At 65.1% G+C, this 21,954-nt stretch overlaps 7 protein-coding genes across 7 annotated transcripts; 6 read left to right on the forward strand and 1 right to left on the reverse strand.

Moving 5' to 3' along the window:
• Nucleotides 1-50: 50 nt before the first annotated feature.
• Nucleotides 51-2,185, reverse strand: JCM10292_001290 (uncharacterized protein; the record flags this gene model as incomplete). The annotated part of the gene is made up of 7 exons (XM_076648797.1): nt 51-421; nt 475-580; nt 728-1,039; nt 1,112-1,567; nt 1,628-1,693; nt 1,756-1,911; nt 1,970-2,185. 7 exons carry the CDS (start codon nt 2,183-2,185, stop codon nt 51-53), a joined length of 1,683 nt encoding a protein of 560 aa, XP_076505743.1.
• A 1,133-nt stretch (nt 2,186-3,318) lies between these two features.
• Nucleotides 3,319-7,739, forward strand: JCM10292_001291 (uncharacterized protein; the record flags this gene model as incomplete). The annotated part of the gene is made up of 11 exons (XM_076648798.1): nt 3,319-3,467; nt 3,528-4,026; nt 4,113-4,238; nt 4,306-5,386; nt 5,461-6,019; nt 6,077-6,156; nt 6,212-6,439; nt 6,517-6,640; nt 6,708-6,838; nt 6,918-7,265; nt 7,327-7,739. 11 exons carry the CDS (start codon nt 3,319-3,321, stop codon nt 7,737-7,739), a joined length of 3,738 nt encoding a protein of 1,245 aa, XP_076505744.1.
• Nucleotides 7,740-7,894: 155 nt separating this feature from the next.
• RKR1 (ubiquitin-protein ligase RKR1) lies at nt 7,895-13,721 on the forward strand (the record flags this gene model as incomplete). The annotated part of the gene is made up of 10 exons (XM_076648799.1): nt 7,895-8,338; nt 8,415-9,228; nt 9,281-11,569; nt 11,626-12,174; nt 12,231-12,337; nt 12,397-12,651; nt 12,708-12,864; nt 12,928-13,370; nt 13,435-13,605; nt 13,668-13,721. The coding sequence occupies 10 exons, from the start codon at nt 7,895-7,897 to the stop codon at nt 13,719-13,721; spliced, it is 5,283 nt and encodes a 1,760-aa protein (XP_076505745.1).
• A 147-nt stretch (nt 13,722-13,868) lies between these two features.
• On the forward strand, nt 13,869-15,047 carry JCM10292_001293 (uncharacterized protein; the record flags this gene model as incomplete). The annotated part of the gene is made up of 5 exons (XM_076648800.1): nt 13,869-14,096; nt 14,153-14,301; nt 14,354-14,451; nt 14,609-14,689; nt 14,755-15,047. The coding sequence occupies 5 exons, from the start codon at nt 13,869-13,871 to the stop codon at nt 15,045-15,047; spliced, it is 849 nt and encodes a 282-aa protein (XP_076505746.1).
• A 1,408-nt stretch (nt 15,048-16,455) lies between these two features.
• On the forward strand, nt 16,456-18,154 carry JCM10292_001294 (uncharacterized protein; the record flags this gene model as incomplete). Its single annotated transcript, XM_076648801.1, has 6 exons — nt 16,456-16,476; nt 16,545-16,717; nt 16,780-17,446; nt 17,525-17,623; nt 17,698-17,796; nt 17,867-18,154. The coding sequence occupies 6 exons, from the start codon at nt 16,456-16,458 to the stop codon at nt 18,152-18,154; spliced, it is 1,347 nt and encodes a 448-aa protein (XP_076505747.1).
• A 670-nt stretch (nt 18,155-18,824) lies between these two features.
• JCM10292_001295 (uncharacterized protein) lies at nt 18,825-19,971 on the forward strand (the record flags this gene model as incomplete). The annotated part of the gene is made up of 10 exons (XM_076648802.1): nt 18,825-18,850; nt 18,916-18,935; nt 19,000-19,155; nt 19,219-19,237; nt 19,299-19,378; nt 19,449-19,484; nt 19,550-19,577; nt 19,713-19,758; nt 19,873-19,898; nt 19,962-19,971. 10 exons carry the CDS (start codon nt 18,825-18,827, stop codon nt 19,969-19,971), a joined length of 447 nt encoding a protein of 148 aa, XP_076505748.1.
• Nucleotides 19,972-20,315: 344 nt separating this feature from the next.
• Nucleotides 20,316-21,895, forward strand: JCM10292_001296 (alpha/beta fold hydrolase; the record flags this gene model as incomplete). The annotated part of the gene is made up of 12 exons (XM_076648803.1): nt 20,316-20,416; nt 20,500-20,564; nt 20,629-20,738; nt 20,803-20,844; nt 20,896-20,978; nt 21,034-21,133; nt 21,192-21,227; nt 21,291-21,357; nt 21,422-21,438; nt 21,500-21,581; nt 21,641-21,725; nt 21,781-21,895. 12 exons carry the CDS (start codon nt 20,316-20,318, stop codon nt 21,893-21,895), a joined length of 903 nt encoding a protein of 300 aa, XP_076505749.1.
• Between the last annotated feature and the right edge of the window lie 59 nt (nt 21,896-21,954).

Genomic DNA, 21,954 nt, shown 5'->3' on the forward strand with positions numbered 1-21,954 from the left:
TCGATGCACGCGACACCGCCAAAGCCGACGCGGGGAGCGCCCGTCCCTTGCTACGCTTCGCCCATTCTCAACTCCTCGCCCGCGTCCTTGAGCAGACGCGCGAGCAGCTTGGCCTGAATGACCGACACTCCGCCAGCATCGTGTGTCTGCGGCTTCTTCGAGGCGGACCTTGTCCAGATTGCCTCGAGCGTCATATCGAGAATGGCGGGCTCGAGGAGGAGGAGCGACGCGAGCGCCTCGGGCGTCGAGAAGCCCGCGGCCGAGAGGTGAGGCGCGAGAGACGTCAGGGACGAGTGGAGTGCGGCGAGGAACGGGAGGATGGGCGACGGCGGCGACGAAGCGGGCGGCTCCTTCGCAAAGGAAGAGCCGGCGGTTTCGTCGGCGCAGGGATCGGCGCTGAAGGCGCAGCGTGCAGGCGCGACTTTTTAGTCGGCAGGCCCAGGGCCGGCGTGACGGGCTCGCGGGCGGGCTCACAAGCGCGCGGAGATGCAGCGGTCTTCGCGGCAGGTGCGCGAGATGACGAGGTCGATGGCTCGGCGGGGCGAGCCGCCTTGCTGCTCGTCGCAGGTTTCTTCGACGCCTACGATGTATGCTTGCAGTATTGTCAGCTACAAATGAGAGGCACACACAGAGCCGAAGGTCAACGCACCGCCTGCTTCGTTTTTGGCTGCTGGCCCGACGAAAACGGCGGCATTCCCAAAGCCTTGCGAGCGTCCGCGTTACGAACTGTCGGACGCCAACTCGGGTCGCGAAGGATCTTGATGGCGGGCCCATGCGAATGCTTGAGGACCGACAGGGCCGAGTCGCGCTTCCACCGCCCGGTCTTCGAGTCGACCTCGAGCGCAATCTTGTACGCGCAGCCGCTGCCGATCATGTCGCGAGTAGTAATGTATCGGTTGCAGAGGAATGCCGTTTCGGCCGAAGATTCTTGCCTGTATAGGCCGATGCCGTAGACCGGAACGATCGCCTTTACGTAGGCAGAGTAGGCGTCGGTGACCGTTGCGAAAGTGTCGGATGCCTTGGGCAGACCTGGTACAGGCTGCCGAGTATTGGGAAGAACGAGTCAGCCAACAGGAGACAGCCCAAGCCCTGAGATGCGGCGGAGGCTCACGACGGGTGCGGAAGAGGTGATTCGCTCGAGGAGCTCGTCGTCGGTAGGACCATTCTTCTTCTCCTGCGTCCGCACCTCCGGCTCAATGCGGCGCTTCTTCTGCGGCGACGCCGACTGGTGTTCCTCTTCCGTGTCCTCCTCCGGGTTCTCGTCCTCGTCCGCGGGCTCGTCCTCCGGCTCGCCCAGCTGGACGTCGTGGCTGTGCTCCCACACGCACGCCCCCCAGTCGAGCACCCAAAGCCCGTCAACCTTCTTCGCCTCGACGCGGTAGCCGCACGGCGCGTCGCGGGCGTCGCGCGCGAGCCGCTGACCGCACGCGGCGACGAGGCGGTGCGCCTTGCGCCGCCGCACCTGCGTCGCGTGCCCAGAGAGTTGGAGCGAGAGAGCGCGCGCGCGGTCGAAAAACTTCGAATCGGACGTGAACGACGTCCATCTGTCGAAGAGGACGACGCGGCGCTGCCGCAGGGCGAAAGACTCGTCAGTAGCGAGTCCTGAAAGATGCAGGCTATGACGCACGCTTGTGGATGCGGTCGCTGCAGAGGCCAGGACGCTGTCGGCTGACGAGAGGCTGTCCGAGTCGGACTGCAGCGAAAAACAAGCGACGTCAGCCTGGCGTGCGACAGGTTAGCGCGGAAGCAACGCACCTCGGGCTCGATCTTGCGCTTCTTCTCCTGCGGCCTGACGACGTCGTCCTCCTCTTCTACGTCGATGGGCACGCCGTCGACGTTCTCATCGCCGTTGACCTCGACCGGGCTGAAAGCGCGGTTCGATCCGGCAGGGGAAGGGGTCGGGAGGTACGTCTGCACGCCGTCTAGCCCAGTCAGTTCCGCTCGGCTCCGCTCGTGTTATGCACAGGACGCAACGCGCCTTTGCCTGCTTGTGACCGGCAGATGCCTGGGGCTGCGCCGGGCGGACGACCTTGCGCGTGAAAGTCGCGATGGCAGGCTTGGCGGGGCGCACGGCGGACGACGGTCGCGCGGTCGACGTGAAGAGCTCGCCGGCGCTCGTCATGGGCGCCTTGGGCTTGCCCGTGCCACTGTGGCTGTGCGGCGGAGGGCGGGAGAAGGCGAACATTCGCGAGGTGGGGGAGCGGAGCGGGAGATGAGCGAGGCGGACAAGCTAGAGCGAGGGCTTCGACCGTGCAGCGAGTCGAGCAGCTGCAGTGTATCCTGTGTTCGCCAATCAGGCGTCAGCCTCGAACGAGGGGAGAGGGAAGAGGAGCTCTCACCGGACGACCCGCGGCGGCGACGACGACAACGAGGCCCGTGCACCTGCGCCGGACTGCAGCCGGAGCAAATGCACGAGAGCTACACAGCTAACAGGAGACTCTGTGTAGGGGTGCACTGCAGTGCGAATCTCGCGTGCCACTGTGCGACCCGCCCCTTCGCTCTTCTCCCTTGTAGTCTGGAGGACAACATGGACTCCGACTCGCGAGCCGCCCGACCGTGCCCCTATTTGCCCTGCAAGACTCCTCGACAGACTCTGTTGCAGTTCCGCCGATTCGTGCGGTGCGGGCACCGTTGTGTGCTAAGAGGGCGAAGCGTCGCCCACTGAAGACGGTGTGACCGCGGACGATGTGACATCCATGTCTAAGAAGTGCTCGGTCAGCATGTTGTTTCAGCTGTACAGGGCGGAAAGCGAGGCGCACCTTGGACTAGAGAGCTCGACAAGGGCTTTGGCAGGTTGTTTGGGCCCATCAAAGTCGGCGAGGGGACCGGTTTGTCTACCTTGCATCTCCCGCGGCGGCACACAGCCTGCTCAGAGCTCGGGCCGTGCGATGATCATGTAAAGTTGGAGCACGAGTCGCTCATGAGGATCCGGAAGTGCGCAGGATGGCACCAGTCAGAGCAAAAGAGCGAGAAGCGAGAGAGCAGCACGGAGTGACCTCGATCGTAAGAGTCCACAGACCGTCGAGAGCGAAGCGCAGACGACTATCGCAGCAGAGCTTACGGCACAAGCACCTAGGCCAGCGGACAGGTCAGACGGAAGCGAGACGGAAGAAAGCTGATGAGACGGCAGCAGGGCGGCAACTCGACTGGGACGAGCGCTGAGCGGGAACAGTGGCACAAGGCAAGTCAGAAGCAAGCTACGGCAGTGCCTGCTACGCTTCAGACGGAATGCGGCGATGTCGGCCGGGTCCAACGAGCCGACGCGACGCAGCTCTTGCCGTCGACGACGTCGCACACTCTGCTCTCCAAGGCCTGCGGATGGCCTCGAAGCGGGCCCCGAGTGCAATCGCACCAGACCAGCCACGCCCGAAGCGCTCGACGGGCCCCGTGCGCGCTGCCGTCTCCCCACCTCCATCGCTCGACTCGCTCGTCCACGCGCTTGCTCACGGCACTGCAGCCGCTCAGGCGTGCGTGCACACCTCGTCAGAAGCTATCAGAGTGCATCCACTGACCCGCGTAACCCGCAGCCCGCCCGTCTGGTCGGCTCACACCAACCTCCTCGCCGTCCCGCTCCCTCCGGCTCCGCAGCCCGCTCACGCCCCGCTCTGGGCAGACCATGAGCCCTTCCCCGCCACGAGCGCAACGCCAACGCTCGCCATCCAGCTCACCCACCTCGCCGGGACAGGCGCCGCCAGCCCGCGCACCTCGACCCGCCTCGACGTCCCCCTCCCCGCCTCGTTCCCCGCCGCCTCCGCGCGCATCTCGCTCCTCTCCTTCTCGCCCGACGCATCGCAGCTCGTCGCCGTCGTGACGGCGCGAGGCGCAAGCGGCGGCGGCGGCGTGGCAGACGATCTCGTCACCGTGTTTGAGCAGCGCTCGAGCTGCGTCGACGACTGGGCCTGCGTCCTGCAGGAGAGCGTCGGTCGCTTCGGCGGCGCGCGCTCGAGCGCCGGCGGCTCAAGTGGAGTGGCAGACGCGGCGGGGAAAAAGGTCATGAGTTTGCGCTGGATCGGAGAGCCGAGGAGGGTGAGTAGGCGCCTGTCACCGCATCTACAGGTCGGCTCGGCTCTCATGTCGGACCGCTGCTGATGGACGTAAAGGTCTATCCACAGTGGTACCCCAGCCCAACGTTCCCGGACGCAGCGCGGGAGGAAGCCAAGAAGCCGCTGTTCTGTGCGCCGCCGAGGTCGGCCCCGGTCAACGGAACCGCCTTTGTCGCCGTTCTGTCAAGCGAAGAGGTGCGAAGCGGCTTTCTTTAGCTCAGCTTGAGACTGTCGAGCGACTGACCTAGCTTGACTCGCCCAGATCCTCTTCATTCACATGCCCAACTCGTCGACGGCGCCCTCGTCGTCGTCGACGCCTGCTGCCCTTCCCGCCATCATCTGCCTCCCTCTTCGACCCTCTCCCTCGTCGCTGGCTCCGAGCTCACCCGATAGTTCTGCCACGTCCAAGGCCGATCTCTCGCTCACCGCCATCCCTACTCCGCCAACACCTCTTCCCCTCTCCGCCCTTGCCCTTCTCTCGGCGCCACTTGCGAATGGATCCGTATCTGCTTCTCCTCCCCTCGCTTCCGCGGCCCCAGTGGCAACAGCGAATGGCACTGCGGGCGCCGTCGACACGCCAACTCCGCAGGCGACGATCGACGCGCTCGTCTCGTCTCTCCTGCCGACGCTCGATCCCTCCGGCACCGCGTCCTCCTCGACCGCAGCCGCAGCGACCCCTCTCGTCGGCGGCAAGACCGCGCTGCAAGACGAGCTGCGCCTCGCCGACGCGGCAGCCTCCGTGCTCGGTACGGCCTTCCACGGCGCGGCCGCTGCGCCCCTCGCCAGCGGCGAGGTGCGCGGCTCGCGCCGCCGCCTCATGCAAGCTGCGATCGGCGCGTGCCGCAGCCGCGGGACGGCCGAGCTCGGCGAGACGGTGCTCGTCGTCGCGAGCCGCGTGCGCGTCGAGCGCGGAGTGAGGCTCGACGGCGCCGCGGTGGGGAGCAGGCGCGGGAGTCGCGTGGGGCTGGAGCAGACCAAGACGGAGCAGGAGGACAAGGAAGAGAAGAAGGCGGGAGCGGCGGCTAGCCGGGACGAGCCGCTCGCCGTGCCCAGCTTTGACGACGAGCTGGGCATGCTCGCCGATTTCACTGCGCTCGACGAGGCGTTCGGCAGCGGGCCCTCGGCCTCGTCCACGGCCGACAAGGCTGCTGCTGCGCCTCCCGCGGACGAGAACAAGGACGTTTCCGCCGATGCGGAGGAAGAGCGTGCCGAGCTCGCGGCGTGGGCGGGTGTCGAGGCGCGCGAGGCGTGCGAGGGTACGAACCGAGACGAGGGCGCGAGGGAAAGGTGGAGGGTCGAGCTGACGGAGGTGAGGGTCGAGATGGTTGCGATGGAGGGGCCGCGTGCGTCTTTCGTTCCTGTTGCTTATCGCTCGGATTAACGGCGGTCGACATTTACGGAACTGTTCTACGTACAGGCCTCACGATTCGCCCGCAACCACCCTTGTACATCGACCCGACGCCAGCCTCGTCCGCTTCCGACGATGGCGCGCATTCGCCGTCCGACCCGCTCCTCACGCATCTCACCTTCCTTGGCGACGTCTCCCTCCCGCATCCGCTCCAGTTCACGTCACAGTCTCCCTCGCTCGCTTCGGACGGATCTGAGCCCGCCGTCGACCTGTGTCTCCTCGCCGTCGTCGCGCATCCGCACCGTGCCGAGCCGGACGCCGCGCCGACCTGGCGCAGCACGCTCTCGTCGTACGCACTGTCGAAAGAAGAGGCCTACACGCTCAGTGACGCCTTCTCGGCACTCGAGGGGCGCAAGTTTGACGCGCCCAATGCGGTCGAGGGCGAGAGCGCGTGGGCTGCGCGGCACGCTGCGAGTGCGGATGCGAGGGGCGTGCTGTGTGCGGTTGAGATACGACCGGGCGGAGGAGAATGGTCGAGCGTGATGGGGGTTGTGGCAGAGCCGAGCACGGAGGGTCAGGGGCACGAGGGAGAAGTGCCATGGAAGACGAGGGTGCACCGGTTGAGCTCGTGAGTTCGGTCGCCGCTCGTCCAGTCTTTGTGTGCTGACGAGACTTTGCTGTGCAGAGTCACACTCGAACCGCTGGATAAGAACGAGGTGGGCGAAATGGACGAAGAGACGACGTTCCTGCTACCTGGTTCTCCTCGTGCGTCTCGTGCTTACGACCTGCCGTCGCCGTCACTCACCTCTGCCCCTCTCAGTCTTGCACTCGCTCTGTGTCTCTCCGAACGGAGCGCTCCTCTGCGGCTCGCCCTTCTCCCCGTCGCCATCCACGCAGCAACCGCCTCGATCCCTCGTTATCGCCGCCTCCCCTCTCGGCCGCCCGAACGAGCTCAGCGACCGTCTTGCTACTCGCTTCGCCATCGGACTCGCACGGCAGGGAGACGTCAGCGATCTGGTCGGGCGTGTACGCGGGATGAGCGATGCAGGTGCGTGGCGGATGCATCGCTGTTCGGCTCATGTCGCCTGAGCGTCCAAAGCTGATGGAGTCGTCCGAGCAACGCAGGCACCACACTCGCTGTCGTCCAGCGCACGCACGAGATCCTTCGGGCGATGATTCCCGCCGAGGCGATGCTCGACGGCACGGCGATGGGGATGGAGCTGCTCGGCGTTACGACTGCGCTTTTTCAGTGCGTGCTTCGGCGTGCTTCGCTCCCTTTAGGTTTCCTCTTCGCGCTCACACACTTCGTCGAGCAGCGGCATGCCCGGTCTGTCCAAGCGGGGCGAGACGGCAGAGAAGATGCTCGAGCTGGCGGCCTGTGCGCGGGCGTTGAAGAAGGCGGATCGGCAAGAGAGGGGAAAGGCAGGAGGGTGGAAGCCTGACTTTGGTGTGTCCCGTGCTCCAGCTTGTCTGTCAATCCGCTCGTGCCGGTCTCGCTGACTTGAGCATTTTCGCGCGCGACACAGACGCCACCTGGCCGCTCGTCGGGCACTGCGTCTGGTTCTGCACCCACTTCCTCGACGACCTCGTCTCGTCCTGCTTCGCCTCGTCGCCCAACCACGCCGCGTCGCTCCCGTCGCCGGTGCCCGCGCTTCTGCTCCTCCTGCATCCTTTCTTCCGCACGCTCCTTTCGGTAACGACGTCGCACCTCCTCCACCTCGCTTCGTATCTCTCCGGGCCCGACAGCGCACTGTCGGAGGCGCTCGACCTTGCGAAGAGTGTTGTCGAGGACGCGGTGCAGGGCGCTCTCGGCGGGAGGGGACTCGCAGAATGGGGAAAGGTCGTCGGCAAGATCAACAGCGAGCTCGACGGCGGTGAGTCCACGCGTTTTCGACGACTCTCTCGTTCCCCACGAGCTGAACCCTCGATGCGCAGGTCCCGCCGTCGCGTCACTCTCGCCTCCGCTTCTCGCCACGCTCTCGATCCCGCCCTCGCTTGAAGCACAGGCGACTGCGATCCGCTCGATCCTCGCGAGCGCATTCCCAGACTACGCCGCTCGAGCGGCGTCGCAGAAGCAGGACGGGTCGACGGCCCTGCCGACTCCGCCGCGGTCGCCCGCCCCTTCGGACGAATGGGACATCGTCCGCCGCGCGCGCCTGTCTGGCGTCGCGCCCACCCCGACGAGCGAGCGGCAGTGCCTACGCTGCGGTCGGCGCACGCGCGCGCTCAACGCCGCAGCGCAGGCGCTGCTTGCGGGCGCAGAGGTCGGGCGGTGGAAGCGGTTCGAGGACGAGTGGGAGGGGAGGTGCGTCTGCGGCGGGATGTGGCGGCGGGTCATCGTAGCGTAGGAGAGTGTACCGCATCGCACGAGCACTAGGACTGTGAGGCGCGCGGGGATAGTCGGACTTTGTCGATGAGCGCGAGACCGAGACGAGTCGACGAGAATGACATCGCTCTTGACAAGTCTCGCCTCGTCGCCCGCGCCTGGTTCGAGCGCGCGAGGATGGCGCCCAAGGGCAAGAGCAGCACGTCCAAGGCGACGCAGAAGAAGCACGCGGCCAAGGCGGCCAAGAAGCACGCCAAACTCGACGGCGACGACGGCGGGGATGCGCCCGCACCCGCCGCGCAGCCGCTGCAGCGCGGGCAGAAGAAGGTCAAGAAGAAGGACAAGGCTGCGCGCGTCAAGCAGTACATCCCGCCCGCAAAGCCCAAGGGCGAGGCGGACCCGGTCGACGTCTTTGTCGTCTCGCAGGGAAAGCAGCTCGACCCGGCCCTCGTCGTCGTCCTGCGCAGCCTGAACAAGCGCGACGAGGTCACCCTCCTCAAGGCCTGCGAGGCCCTCGACGCCTGGGTCCGCGACACCCTCCGCGCAGACAGCGACGGCGACGGCGAAGACTGGGAGCGCGAACTGCGCCAGGACGGCGTCGTCGATGCCATGAGCGTCTGGGTGAGCTTGCCGTGCTCCTTGCGAGTCTGTGCGTGCAGTCACAAACCCCCGCTGACCTTGCTGCGTCGTCTCGCAGGCTCACCACTTCCCTCGCCTTGCTCTCCACCCGTCGCGCCGCCTGCGTCTCCAGGTCCACTCGCTGCACGCCCTCGTCACCGCTGCATCCGTACGCAGGGGCCAGGCCGTCCATCCCCTCCTCAAGTCGACCCGCTCCGCCCTCCTCGCCCCGCTCTGGCTCGAACGCGGAGACTACGTCGGCGCGTGGTGCACAGCCGCGCACGACACGGACCGCGCAGTCCGCCGCGAAGCCAAGGCTAGCTGGGACGCTGTCTTGGTCTCGGCCCAGGCTGCGTCAGAGGCCGAGGACGAGGTCGAAGGCGTTCAGCTCGCAGAGCACGCCGACAGCATCGCCGCCTTCGCCTTTTCCGTTGTGCTCGGAGGCTCACACGGCGACAGCGGCGGAGGGCCGAGCGCGAGCGGAGCGTCGACGCCTTCCGCCGCCGAGCCCGATGATCCGGCCTTCCTCCGCACCTCGGCGCTCTCCTCCCTCGCCTACCTCCTCTCTTCTCTCCCTGCGCCGCTCCCTCTCTCGACCGACACGCTCGACACTCTCCTCGGCGAGCAACTGTGGGACCTCGTTTCGCGCGCAGAGCCTGGCTCGCGTACGAAGGAACAGCCTGCGATGGTTCGCCGCGCAATGTACGAGCTGCTCGAAGCCGTCGTCGTGCGCGAGGAGGACCTGCTGGGCGCACCGACGCGCGCGGAAGAAGAGGGCGAGGCGGACGAGGAGGACGAGGACGGCTCGAAATTGGCGATGATTGCGGCAAGGGTCCTGGGCAACTGCTGGAACGAAGAGGATGGCTGGCCGGGTATTGTGGCCTTCCTGCGACGTGCGTGTCCGGCTGCTCAGGTCTTTCCATCCGCTGACGCGTCTTTACCCAGGCTATCCGTCCGCGTGGACCCTTGCGGACTCCATCCTCTTGGGCGATGACGACGCCGACGACGCACAGGAGAACGACGAAGTCGACAGCTTCAAGTCGTCCCCTTCCATCTCGCTCTTCCTGCAGCACCTCACTCTCGGCTGCTCCGGCCACCCGACGGCTCTCTACCCGACCATCCTCCTCCTCCTCTCGACTCTTCCCGCGCCGTTCAACCCGCCTCTCCCTCCCGCATCCTTCTCACTCCTCTTCGAATCCTTTTGGGCCGCCCACTCCTCCCGTGCACTCGCGATTGGCGGACGTCTCGCGCTCGACTCGTTCGCCTCCGCCCTTCTCGAGTGTCTCGCCTTCTCGCTCCCGCCTGCCGCCGACCCGTCCTTTGCGGCCGAGCAGGCCCGCGTCTGGGTCGCCGGGCGCATCTGGCGCTCATACCTCGGCCGCGCGACCCCGGACGCCGAAGGCGCGGGCAAGCCGCTCGGCCCGTCGCGCAAGGTTGCGCAGGCGCTCGCGCAGACGCTCGACCGCTTTGCGGCGCGGCCGGACCGATCCGTGTACGACGCGCTGTGGGCGGCGATGCGAGACGAGGCGCTCGCTGCCGCCCGCGGGGAGGACGAGCAAGACGTGCAGGCGCTCGTGCCGCTTGGCGGGGCGCTGCGGGCGTTCTGCGCCGCGAAGGAGGAGATCGTGTGCGAGGCGGCGAAGACGCTTGTGCGAGAGTGCGTGCAGAGTGCGCTGCTCGGCGTACAGCAAGGCAAGGAGTCGGCGCGGGGAGAACGCCTCCGCTTCGTCCTGGACGTCAAGGATCTCGTCGAAGGCGACGTCGAGATTGGACAGCTCCTGGACGATTTTGCGCGAACCAGCCTTCCTGCCCTCCTGCCGACCTCGCCCGTCGCCCTCAGCCTCTTCACCGCCCACCTCGCCTCTTCCGCGCCTGACTCGCGCGCTGCCGCCTGGCAAGCGCTCTTCGCCTCGCCGCCCACGCCCTCGGTCCTCCTGAAAGTCGTCGATGCCGTTACCGACGCGGGTCTCGCCGCGGACCTCCCGAGTGCGGAGCAAGACGAGCGAATCCGCACGATCGCTGGGATGGTGCTGGCGCCCGAAGCGCGTTACGATAGCGACGAGCTCGAGCTCCTCCGCCGCGTCGTGCTGCAGCCGCAGCCGCTCGTCGACACGTCGCTCCCGCATGAGCTGGTCCGGCTTGCTGTGGACGCGTTCGCGGGTTCCGTCGACGCGGCGCTCTTGGCCGCGAATCCCGTATCCAGCGCCTCGCTCGAAGCGCTCGTGGCCCCGAGCGCCCTCCTCGCGCACTACGTACAGCTTCCGGACAATGCTCGTGCCGTCCTCGCGCTCCGTGGAGCGGCAGGAGCGCTCTTCGACCTCGGGCACGTTCTCCCCAACTGCCGCCTCGAGCAGCAAGGCGTCGACGTTCCAGGCGAGGCGGTCGCCGCGGCGCAGCAAGCGTGGGACAGCATCGTCGAAGCAGCTGGCGACAAGGCCATCGCACTCGCGATGTCGCGCTTGCAAGGGCGTGTCCTCGAGGCGAAATGCCGCCCGTCGGCCATCGAGCTCGTCGGTGCGGCGGCAGCGCTTCTCGAGGCGCACCCGACGTCCATGATCTCGCTCGTCGAAGTACTGCCGCCGCGAGACGCCATCAACGGCCTCTACGCCTCGCTTAGCCTGACTCTCCCGGCATCCTCCCTGAGCATCCTGGACCCGCTCATTCCCACCGTCGAGGACGTTGCACCCGCTTCGACCGGCGACTTCGATGACGCCTTCCTTTCGCCCTACGCGCGTGTCATGCTCGCGCTCCTCGAAGTCTCCGCCCGCGACCACGCCATCTTGCGCCGCTCAGCCTGGGCGCTTCCGCACCTCCTTCTCCTCAGCTCCGTTGCCCGTGACGAGCTCGCCAAGCCATCTCCTCCGTCCCGCTCGTCGGGCCTCTTCGCGCCGGACGTCCCGCAGGAAATTCTCGAACGAATCGTCGCCGCGGCTGAGGGCGCGAGCAGCTATCTTCTCTCTTCCGCGGCGAATGCCCTGCCTGATGGCTGGCACGCCTCGGCTGTCGCGCACCTGCGAGCGAAGGAGCGTGCAGCACCGCCCGAAGGCGACGAGCTGCTTGGCGTGCTTGACCAGCTGTGGACGGCGGCGAAGGCGGGCGGCGCGGAGGACGCCAAGGCGCTGCATGCGCGACGCGCTATCAGGACGGTGCTGAGCGCGTGCTTGCGGTACACGGACGACGGGGGCGTGCAGGACGCAGAGCGGTGGCTCGCCATGGCGCAGAACCTGACATCCGGTACGTTGTGCGACTTGCGATGTGCGTGACTGTCGCTGACTGAGCGCGACCTGCAGCTCCCGATCTCGCCTGCGCCATCCTGTATGCGATCAAGCCCGTTCTGCTCGAGACGCCCCGCTTCGAGCGGTACCAGAACGAGCTGGCGGCCTCGCTCGCCGGCGTGCAGCCTTCGGCGATCGACACGAAGGGTATTCCCGCCCTGCGACAACTCCTCGCTGTCGCTCCTCCCCCCGACGCTCCGGTCATCTTCCTCCCCCAGCAGCGCAGTGTCTTCCTCCTCCAGGCGCTTCAGCGCTGGGTCAGCAGCGACGAGTATATTCCGACTGAGCTGAAGGCCGGAATCGCCGAGCTCTTTTCGCACCTTGCGCCGATCGTGCAAGATCTCAGCGGCAGTCACTGGGACCTCATGTTCGACCAGATCGAGTCGAATCTTGACGCGGCAGACTGGGAGGAGCCCTACACGCTCCCGGCCGTCTACGACTCGTGCCGGCTGCTTGCACAGATCAAGGATCTGGCGGCGAGTAATGCCGACCTGCGCGAAACAGCCAAGGCTCGCGTGGACGCGTCGCAAGAGCTCGTGCTTGCGCTCTTCCTCGCCAGGCCCAGTATGTCTCTCCTCGGCACTGGCTTCGTCGGCAGTGAGCTGACTATGTGTCCACAGCATCGATGCAGCGCGACGAGCCACGACTGCTGGTCGTCGAGGCAATGGCGAGGCTCATCAAGGACCTCCCGCCCAAATTGCTTTCGATGGACAAGTCGTTCAGTCAGGTGCGTCTAGCGCTCGCTCGCTCGCACATACATGGACCGCTTATGACTGTGACCTGCAGCTGCTGCGACTCTTGCAAGACCCGGCTTGGGCGGTGCAGCTGTCCTCCTACAACCTCCTCCGCCGAGTCGTCGCCACGCACGTTGCCGACCTGGTCGTTGAGGTTGAGTTGGACGCGGAGGAAAACGTGGAGATCAAGCTGCCATCGTCACTCACCTCGCTGCTGGACCGGCGAGTCGACGACGGTGACGAGGCGGCGCGCACGACAGCCTATCTCCTGGCTTGGCTCGCCACGTTCAGCTTCTTCGAGTCCTCGGTACGTCATTCTTCTCATAGCAGTTCGATTTACCGCTGACCTGCTTCGCGCTGTAGTCGCCGCGTCTCCGAGCGAGCTACATCGAGCAGCTGCGCGACTCTGGCCTGATCGTCAATACGCTCCTTCCCTCCCTCTTCCACCTACTCAGCCTCGGAGATCGCGGCCGGCCATTCGATCTCTCGCCATGGTCCATCGATGACTTCCACCTCGAACGTACGTCGCGTTCTCACCTGGCTCGCCCAACCCCCCCGCTGACCGTGCTTTCCATTCTGCCAGTCTTCGAAACGTCTCTGCCCGAGAGCCTACCCGTGCTCGCAGCGCATGTGTACTACCGCGCGCTGCAAAGCGTTCCCTCCGTCATCCGCAGCTACTGGACGTCGCTGCAGAACCTCACCCTGTCCCGCGCTGTTCAGTCCTTCACCTCCCGGCACTTCTCTCCGCTGCTCGTGTCGGACGAGCTTGCCGCTCTGCGCGACCCGTCGTCGCCCGTCGGTCAGCAGCTGCGCGACAACGACGACTTCACGGTCAAGGTCGCGCAGAACGCGAGCGAAGTCAAGGTTGTCTTCGTCGTCGACGAGGAGCAGCTCGAGATCGGCATCAAGGTTCCGTCTGAATTCCCGCTTGCCGGCGTCGAGGTCTCGGAGCGGCGACGAGTCGGCGTCAGCGACAAGCAGTTCCGCGCTTGGCTGCTCGGCATGAACCAGACGATCACGGCGCAGGTGCGTCCAGCGTCTCGGTTCGCGGTGCTGTGTCGAGCCGTCACTGACCGATCAACGCGTACAGTCTGCTGCCATTGCCGACGCTATCCTGCTCTTCAAGCGGAACGTGCAGGCACACTTCGAAGGCGTCGAGAGCTGCGCCATCTGCTATTCGACCGTCTCGCTCGACCGCGCGCTGCCGACCAAGTCGTGCAAGACTTGCGACAACAAGTTCCACGCATCGTGTTTGTACAGGGTGCGCCGATTCGTCTTCATCTCCGTCGCGGAAGGACTCGCTCACCGTCTTGTCGCACGCAGTGGTTCCAAACCTCGCACGGCTCGACCTGCCCGCTGTGTAGGCAGCTCATGTAGACGCATACTTCCCGTGCAACACGCATTCATCCGCTCCTGCGCGGCGCTCGAGTCCTCCGCGGACAATCCGCGTCCTCGGTCATGAGCGTCCGACGCTTTCTCTGCTCCTTCTCCCTCTTCTGCTCGCCTGCTTTGCTCGCGCTCGGCATGCACACGCTGTTCTACCCTGGTCTTACGCTCGTGCATGAGGCAATACTCGACGAGCTGGCGCACCCACACGTTCATGCGCTCCTCCCGTTGATGCACACGAGCCGCTACTGGCACGGCCTCGTCACTCGGTGGCTCGTCGCCCTGTTCCAGCGCCCGCCCGTCAAGACGCCGCACCGTCCGGGCGATCCCGAGCTGACCCTCCGGCCGGGAGACGGTTTCCTCAAGGTGCGCCTGTCCGATTCCGAGCTTGCGTCACGCCGCGCTTACTCGCATACCCGCAGATCTGCCAGCGCGACGTGCCGATGGCCGACTTCGGGCCCACTCTGCATGTCAACGATCCGAGGCGCATGCTCAGCTCGATGCGGGATGATCCTATCCGTCGTGCGCCCTGGGACAACTCGCAGCCGGAGCCCGAGACTCTGCTTCACATGTGAGTAGCCATGCGTCGCAATAAAGGCGATGACACCAGCCCTTCGCCACAGGGCCGACTTCGATCCGACTACTCGCATCTGCACCTTCACGCCCGTCGATCGCCGGACCAACGGCGTCTTCGGCTTTCCCATGAGCCTCTTCACGGATCGTACAACCGGCAGAATTCCAAGTTGGCTGCGACAGCTTGCCGCCCGTTTTCCAGCTCGTGTCCTCGCACTGGTTCCGCCCTGCACTCGACGGCCAAAACAGCTTCTTCGGCTTGCAGCTCGCGGCCCGGCCCGAGCTGCACCCGTCGAGGCACCCAGTGTTTTGGCCCAAGGCGGCGGAGCAGCGCGGCGAGGTCTTCATCGACCGCGAGCACCGCTGCACGAACGGATGGGTCGTCTGTGCGTGACTCTCGTCTGGCCCGCTCGGTCCCTTTCTGACTTTCACGTGGGATTCTGAACGGCAGCATATGTCACGAGACGCGAGGACAGCAGCATCGACTCGCCGCCGCCGGGCGGTTCGGATGCCTGGGTCGACGTCGCTCTCGTGCTCAAGTCAATCAAGGTCCCGCTCATCGACCTCTTTGTTCCGCCGGTTACAGGCCGCGACGACTTTGCGCTCGCTGGCTGGTACGACGAAGACGACGACGACGAGGCGGTCGAGGCTTACTTGGCGGAGGAGTACGCGGTCTCGTACTTGGGAGTTCAGCGCGAGCTTGAGCTTGCGAGGGAGCACGAGGCCAGGGACGGCGTGATCTGATCCGCTTTGAGCGAACGTAGGGACTCTCTGCGATGTATGGGCGTCGCTTCCAGAGCCACCGACAGCGAGTGACTACCTATGCAGACGCTTCGCCTTTGCCTGGCTTCCTCTTGTCCATTTCGCGAGAGCTCTGGGCTTTCTCCAGCACGCTTGGATCTCCTGGCCGCTTTTCCTTGTCCGCTTGCTTGCGACCTCATCTGCGGGTCTCTCGTGGCCCACACTTCTGGCTGTTGTGCCCTTCGCGCCCCCGCGCTCGTCCCAGCTCGTCAGCACGCGCACGATCTCCCAAATGAGCCTTGAAGGAACCACTGAAAGGCTGCCTGAAGGCTGAACGGCTGCAGGGCACATTCCGCAACGAGAACACACTTCAGGATGCGATGGGACCGACAGCAGCGAGGAGCACAGGCGGAGGCTCTTCTTCACCGAGACGCAGACAAGGTACTGTACTTTGCGCTGGATATTTGGCGGCGCGCGTCTGCAGCGCACGCCGCAGACTTGACTATGGTCTGAACTTGCTGTTGACCTTCTCAAGCTAGTTTCGGCGGCTTCGCTTGTCTGCTCTCGTGAGAGGGCAGCCTGCCCATCCCCCAGTTCGGCCGGAGTGAAGCTCTCTATCCGGCTCATCGTGCAGAAGAACGATGGATGTTGCCCTGCTTCTTCCGATTCATGGAGTCTGCGATTTCGTGGCGCTGCTCGTTTGTTTCGCCGGCGTTCCCGCTTCGAGCGCCCTGCCGGTAGGTTGCTAAGTGAACGTCGTGTGTCAGGGGGTTGAGTCTTGCAGCTTCTGCTCAGCGCAACCGAAGCATGGAGCCGTGAGCCGGGTTGGCTCTCCGGACTGGACGGAGGCGGCGCCAGTCCCAGCATGAGCACGAGCAATGCCGTCAGGGGTGGTAGAGCTGGAGCTCAGACTTCGTGCTGAAGCCCGAGATGCCGGACTCGCCCGTGACAGCACTCAGGAAGTCCGTAGGAGGAACGCGGAAGGTCCGAGAGAGGGTCGCACGCGTCTACTCCACCTCGCTGCGGTCTTCACAGGAAGCGGCAGCAGCAATAGTCGCAATCTTCTAGCACAGCTTCGAGGTCGAGCCATGCTTCCGCTGCGCTGACATGCGGAAGAATGAGGAGAAGAGTGGCGATGGCAGCGCAGCAGCGGCGATGGAGTCGGAGGAGTCTCGTAGGCTCTGTTCCGCATGAGCAGGTGCTTGTGGCAGCGCTTGACCGCCCGCACGACACACGTTGCGCGAGCGGGAGGAGGAGAAATGCCGTGAGCGCGACGTCGATCGCTTTTGCTACACGTGCCGCGTTTTTCCCGGGCGAGTGCCTGCGGGCCTGCGTCATCGCTTTCGCCCGAGCAACGCGCAAGGTCACTCGCTCGCTCTTTCCCTTGCCTCGACACAGACACTACACAATCATGCAACGCTCCACTCGCATCGTACGCACCCCCACTCACTACAGGGCCCTTGTCGACCGGTCCTCACTCCCGATGCTCCTTCCGTGCAGATCCCCGGCTCGCGTCGCTTCCTCGCTACTGGCCCCGCTCCCACGGGCCGCCCCATCGCGACCGACAAGACGACCAACCTCGGCCGTCAGACACCCGCAGGCTACGGCGGCACTGGCGGGCCCATCCCGCAGGCTGGCGGCTCGCCTCCTCCGCCCAAGAAGAGCAACGTCGGGTGCGCCTTTCGCACACTTCCCAATCTCGGGTCGTCTTTCTTACACAAAGCTATTCCGGCAGCTTCATCGTCGGTGCCCTCGCGCTCGTTGGCGGCTCCGCAGCCTACTACATGAGCCTCGACGACCCCAAGAAGGAGGCGGCCGCCGACCTCAAGCACCTTGGCCAGGGCGCAAAGCACGAGCTCGAGGCCTTCCGCCCGGGCAGCGCGCGCTCGGACGCTGCCCTCGCCGGCCCGACTGCGGGCGCCGGCACGCGCGAAGCCGAGCGTTTCGTCGACAAGCTGCGCTCGCCTGACGACAAGTACGGCGCCGAGCAAGTCAAGGACTCGCTCTCGGGCCAGAGCTACAACGGCTCGGGCGTCTCGCTCAACAAGCCCGGCCGCGGCGTCGGCGACGAGGTGCGGCGGTGGGGCGACGCCCTCTCGAGCGACGAGAAGGGCGCGTGGGCCGGCGCCCGCGACGAGGTGCACCGCTGGGGCGACGCGCTCCGCTCCGGGCCCTCGGAGAAGAAGGCGTGGAAGCCCACGCTCGACGAGATCAAGCGCTACCGCGACATGCTCAAGTCGCCCGACCGCGAGTACGGCTACGAGCAGGTCGAGCGCGCGTTCCACGGCAACGGCCTCGACGTTACGACCGTCGGCTCGAACCCTTGGTTCGACTGCATGGGCCCCGGCCGCGCCATCCGCCGCGGCACTGTCGAGCGCAAGCTCCGCGACCTCGAGGCCAAGGTGCGTGCCGTGTCTCCTTTGGCGTACCTCCTTGCGAGTTTGCGAGGGTGACACTTACATTTGGGACTGCCTTCGCAGGGCAAGACGGCGCTCGAGAAGGCGGGCGACTCGATCAAGGGCGAGTACGAGCGCGCCAAGTCGGCCGCGTCCGAGTTTGGCAGCGATGTCAAGTCCGAGGTGCGCAGGACGGTCGCTTCTAGTTCTCATCCAACGAGAAGCTGAAAGCTGACCCCGCCGGATGCTCCCACCAGACGCAGAGCTGGATCAACTGGGGCTCGAACAAGGCCGAGGACGCAAAGGCGCGCACCGAGGCGGACTTGCACCGCGCAAAGGAGACCGCAAAGAGCGAGGTACGTTCGGTGTGCTGCATGGGATCATTGGCGCGCACTGACGATGTTCGCTCTCGCCCGCCACCCGCAGGCCTCGTCGTGGTCGTCGTGGACGTCTGCAAAGGCGGACGAGGCCAAGTCGTCGCTCTCGTCGGCGGCCTCGTCCGTCGAGTCGTCCGCCTCGTCGGCGTACAACCAGGCGGCCAACTCGGCAGAGCACGCCAAGGACAAGGTCGAGGCCGAGGGCAAGAGCTGGTGGAACTGGTCGGGCGAAAAGGCGGCCGACGCCAAGGACGGGCTCAAGGCGGGCCTCCTCAACGCCGAGAAGGGCGTCGAGCGCGGCGCGCAGAAGGCGCAAGACGAGACGCGCAAGCTCTAAACGCCTCGTCGTTCCCTCGACGGTGACACCGCGGCCTTCTCAAGCCCGTCATTTTCTCAACAACCCTGTCCCGTGTAGCATTTCTCCCGTCACCTCGTTCGCCGTACAAAGCTGGTCCATCCGAGCAGTGCAAACAAGCGCAGTACTTCTGTTCGTGTCGCGCGGCGATTCTGCTTATCCGAGACACATGTTCCGTTGGCCCTGTGACGAGGTCGGTCGACTGTAAGGCTCATTTTCAACGCTTCACGAGACAGTACGAGTGCAGCAAAGGTCTCTCTGCGGGATATCGATTTCCGAGGTGGTCGTCGTGCGCCCGCACGCTTTTCTGGCCTTCCCCCAGTTCGAATCTTCCTCAACTCGCCCACTAAACTCGTGAGTCTACGCGTGCCCGGTCTGTCGAGATACGCGCGTGCCTTGCAGCGGCTGGCGCGGCGTCCAGAGCTGCGAGTGCTGCTGGCGGAGGGACCGGGCAGGAAGTCGGGAGTTGGACGAGCTCTGCGGGACAGGCGGACGTTCTGGGCTGCGCCGGTGTCGCTAGAAAGTCTCTGCAGGTCGTCTGCACGCTGCACGAGCTCCGTGCTGCTCTCCCAGCGTTGTCGGTGCGCCTGCACGGTCCCTCGTGCGCACGTCGCTGATGCTCGCTCTCCCCTCGTGCGCGCTACAGGCAGCAATGGAGCAGACCTACATCATGATCAAGTCAGTGCCCTCGCTCTCAAATCGCTGTAGATGTCGCAGACACTGACGCGCCCTTGTCCACGCAGGCCGGACGGTGTCCAGCGCGGTCCGCCTCTCCTCCCCTCTACAGTCACCCACGAGCGCCTGACTGACCCAGCGCGCGTGTCCAGGTCTCGTTGGCGAGATCATCGGCCGCTTCGAGAAGCGCGGCTACCAGCTCGTCGCGCTCAAGCTCACGACCCCCTCGCGCGAGCACCTCGAGAAGCACTACGCCGACCTCGCCGGCAAGGGCTTCTTCAAGGGCCTCATCAACTACATGGCGTCGGGTGCGTTTCCTTTCTAGTCGCCGTCGCAGCCGAGCTCCGCTGACTGGCGTTCCGTCCTCGCAGGCCCCGTTGTCGCCATGGTGTTCGTTTGCTCCGTTGTCTTACCGGTCCCGCTGAGATTCTGACGGTACATCTCTGTGCAGCTGGGAGGGCAAGGACGCCGTCAAGACCGGCCGCACCATCCTCGGCGCGACCAACCCCCTCGCCTCGGCCCCGGGCACCAGTGCGTTGCCCTTTCTCTGTTCATGACCTGGCCCGCGGCTGGTTCCTGACCCACAGCCATCACCCTGCAGTCCGTGGCGACTACGCCATCGACGTCGGCCGCAACGGTGAGCGATGCGCGCCTCTCCTCCAATGATCCCGCAAAGGCTGACTTTGGCTCTTCTCCTCACAGTCTGCCACGGCTCGGACGCCGTCGAGTCGTACGTATCGCTCACAGACCTCTCTGCGCTTCTCTGCGCGGAAGTTGGGACGAGCGGCGCCGCTTTGCGGGCTGTTTCAGTCCTGAACCGCCCTCTCGCTCTTCCGCTGACCTCTCCCTTCTCTCCTGAACGCAGGGCGCAGAAGGAGATCGCTCTCTGGTTCCCGGAAGGTGTCCAGCAGGTAAAACGGTCTGATGTACTCGCTCGCTTGCACTCCACTGACCAGGCTCGTCTCCCCGTTCTCCCATCCGCCTCGTTCGTCTCCCTTCTCCGCCTCCCTTCGTGCCGCCCACAGTATTCGAAGGGCATCAACTCGTGGATGTGCGTATTCACAGTGCAGGTTGGCCGGAGGCTGAACTGACCCGCCGCTTTGTCGTCACGCAGCTACGAGTAAATGCTCGGTCGATGCCGCCCGCTCTCTTTCTCACTTTGCTGCAACAAGAACAGTTTAGTGTTATTCCGACGGGCATGCCAGAGTCAGGGAAAGCGTGCTCGCATCGCGAAAGTCAGGAAAGAGGAGGAAGCTCCCGGCCCGGCTGACGGTGAAGTCGACTTGCCGAAGTCGAGCACCGCCTCGTCCCCGTCGGTCAACGCCTCCCTCACTACGGCGCACACCTGCTAGCTCCTGCTACACCGCACGATCTTGTCAAAGTCACCTAGCTTCGTGCCTTGGCCCCACTCGCTCGTCTCGCCGTCCCACTTCGCTCTTCCCGCTCTCACTACGCTCAACTACGCTCAATGTTGGCCTACTCGCTCTTCGAGCGGCACGACGGCTACGCATTCGCGTACAAGGTCCTGGGCCGTAACCAACGAGCTACGCCGCTCGTCCTCGTGCACGGGTGCGTCCAGCTCTGGCCCCTCTTCGGCGAGACAAGAACTGATGGAGTCGGGATCCCGCTTACGCTCGCTCCGAGGTCCACAGACTCAGCGCGGTCGGGTTGGTAGACTGGCTCCCGCTCGCTCAGTCGCTCGCCGAACACCGTTCAGGTCCGTCCACGCTCAGTAGGCGAGAAGCCCCACCTCCCGCTAACCACCGCCGTCGCATCAACAGTCCTCATCTTCGACAATCGCGGGATCGGCGCCTCGACGGTGCCGCGAGAACGGGCCGACGAGCCTTACGATGTGCGCGACATGGCGAGGGACGTCGTCGAGCTTGTCAATGTTCGTGCACTCCTTGGAATGTTGTTGCTCCTGTCCTTTCCGCTTACCCTGTCCGAACCTGCAGCACCTCGGATGGAAGGAGATCGACCTCCTCGGCTTCTCGATGGTGTGTTCGCATTCTCGTCCACACTGCATTGCGCTGACCCGCCCTCTCTAGGGCGGCATGATCGCACAAACCGTCCTCGTCTCGCCCTCGCTGCCATTCAAGATCTGCCACGTCGTACTCGCCGCCACTTCAGCGTAATTACTCGTTTTGCACCAGAGCGTGGTGGTGGATTGACGCTTTGCTCTGCAGGAAACCCGCGCATTCGGATCTCTTGCAGGCGATTCCGTCGCCTCCGCCCGGACCGATGTCGTACGAGCAGAAGGTCGAACTCGTCAAGCCCTTCATCTACGTGAGTGATCGCTTGCACTTAGCCGCGTGGACACAATTGGACGAGCGCTCTATCGCAGGTCGGGTACGATCCGGCCTTCGTGCAGAACCCGCAGGTGCGTCTTGCTTTCGGCTGCCGGCATGCTTAGGCTCTCACTCACAGATCGGCCGAGGAACAGAACAAGCAGCTGCTCGACCGGCGGATACGGGAAAGCGTCGAGACGAGGCGACCGGCTCGGACAGTTCGTGCGTGGTCTGCCGCTGGACATTCCGTCTCCTTGATTATGCTGATCACAGTCGATTGGCGCAGAGCACCAGATCGGAGTTGTGAGACTATGCCCTTCTGAGCTTGGGATGGACCACCTTGACCGGGATGGCCTTTCCGCAGATCGCAGGCTACGACGTACGGAAACAGCTCCCCTCGGTGCCCAAGTCGCTTCCTGTCCTCATGCTACACGGCACGCTCGACCGCAAGTCTTTCTGCTTGTCCAATCAGGGCGCCGGAACTCACCACTCCTTTGCAAGACAGGCTCCGTCTACTACAGCGAGGCCAAGTACATCCTGCGCGGTCTGCCGCACGCGCAACTCCTGTCCTTCGAGGGCATCGGGCACATGTACGGGTCTTCTTGCGCACGATATGTTCAGTGACTGACACACCCCTGTGTGCAGGTGGTACGACTACTTTGACGTGCAGTACTGGACGACGCTCTTGAACCGCTTCTTGTCGGACCAGGAAGTGGCGTCTCTCGTCCCTCCCGCCCAGCCTTCCCTCGCCAAGCTCTAGCCCAATCCTCCTCGTACTAGTGTCCTTGTTGGTGTTCTATATCTCGTTGCAAAGGAAGT

This window comes from Rhodotorula paludigena (genome assembly GCF_050403205.1).
Source record: "Rhodotorula paludigena JCM10292 DNA, Rt_paludigena_JCM10292v1_ctg18, whole genome shotgun sequence".
Taxonomy (NCBI): Eukaryota; Fungi; Basidiomycota; class Microbotryomycetes; order Sporidiobolales; family Sporidiobolaceae; genus Rhodotorula; species Rhodotorula paludigena.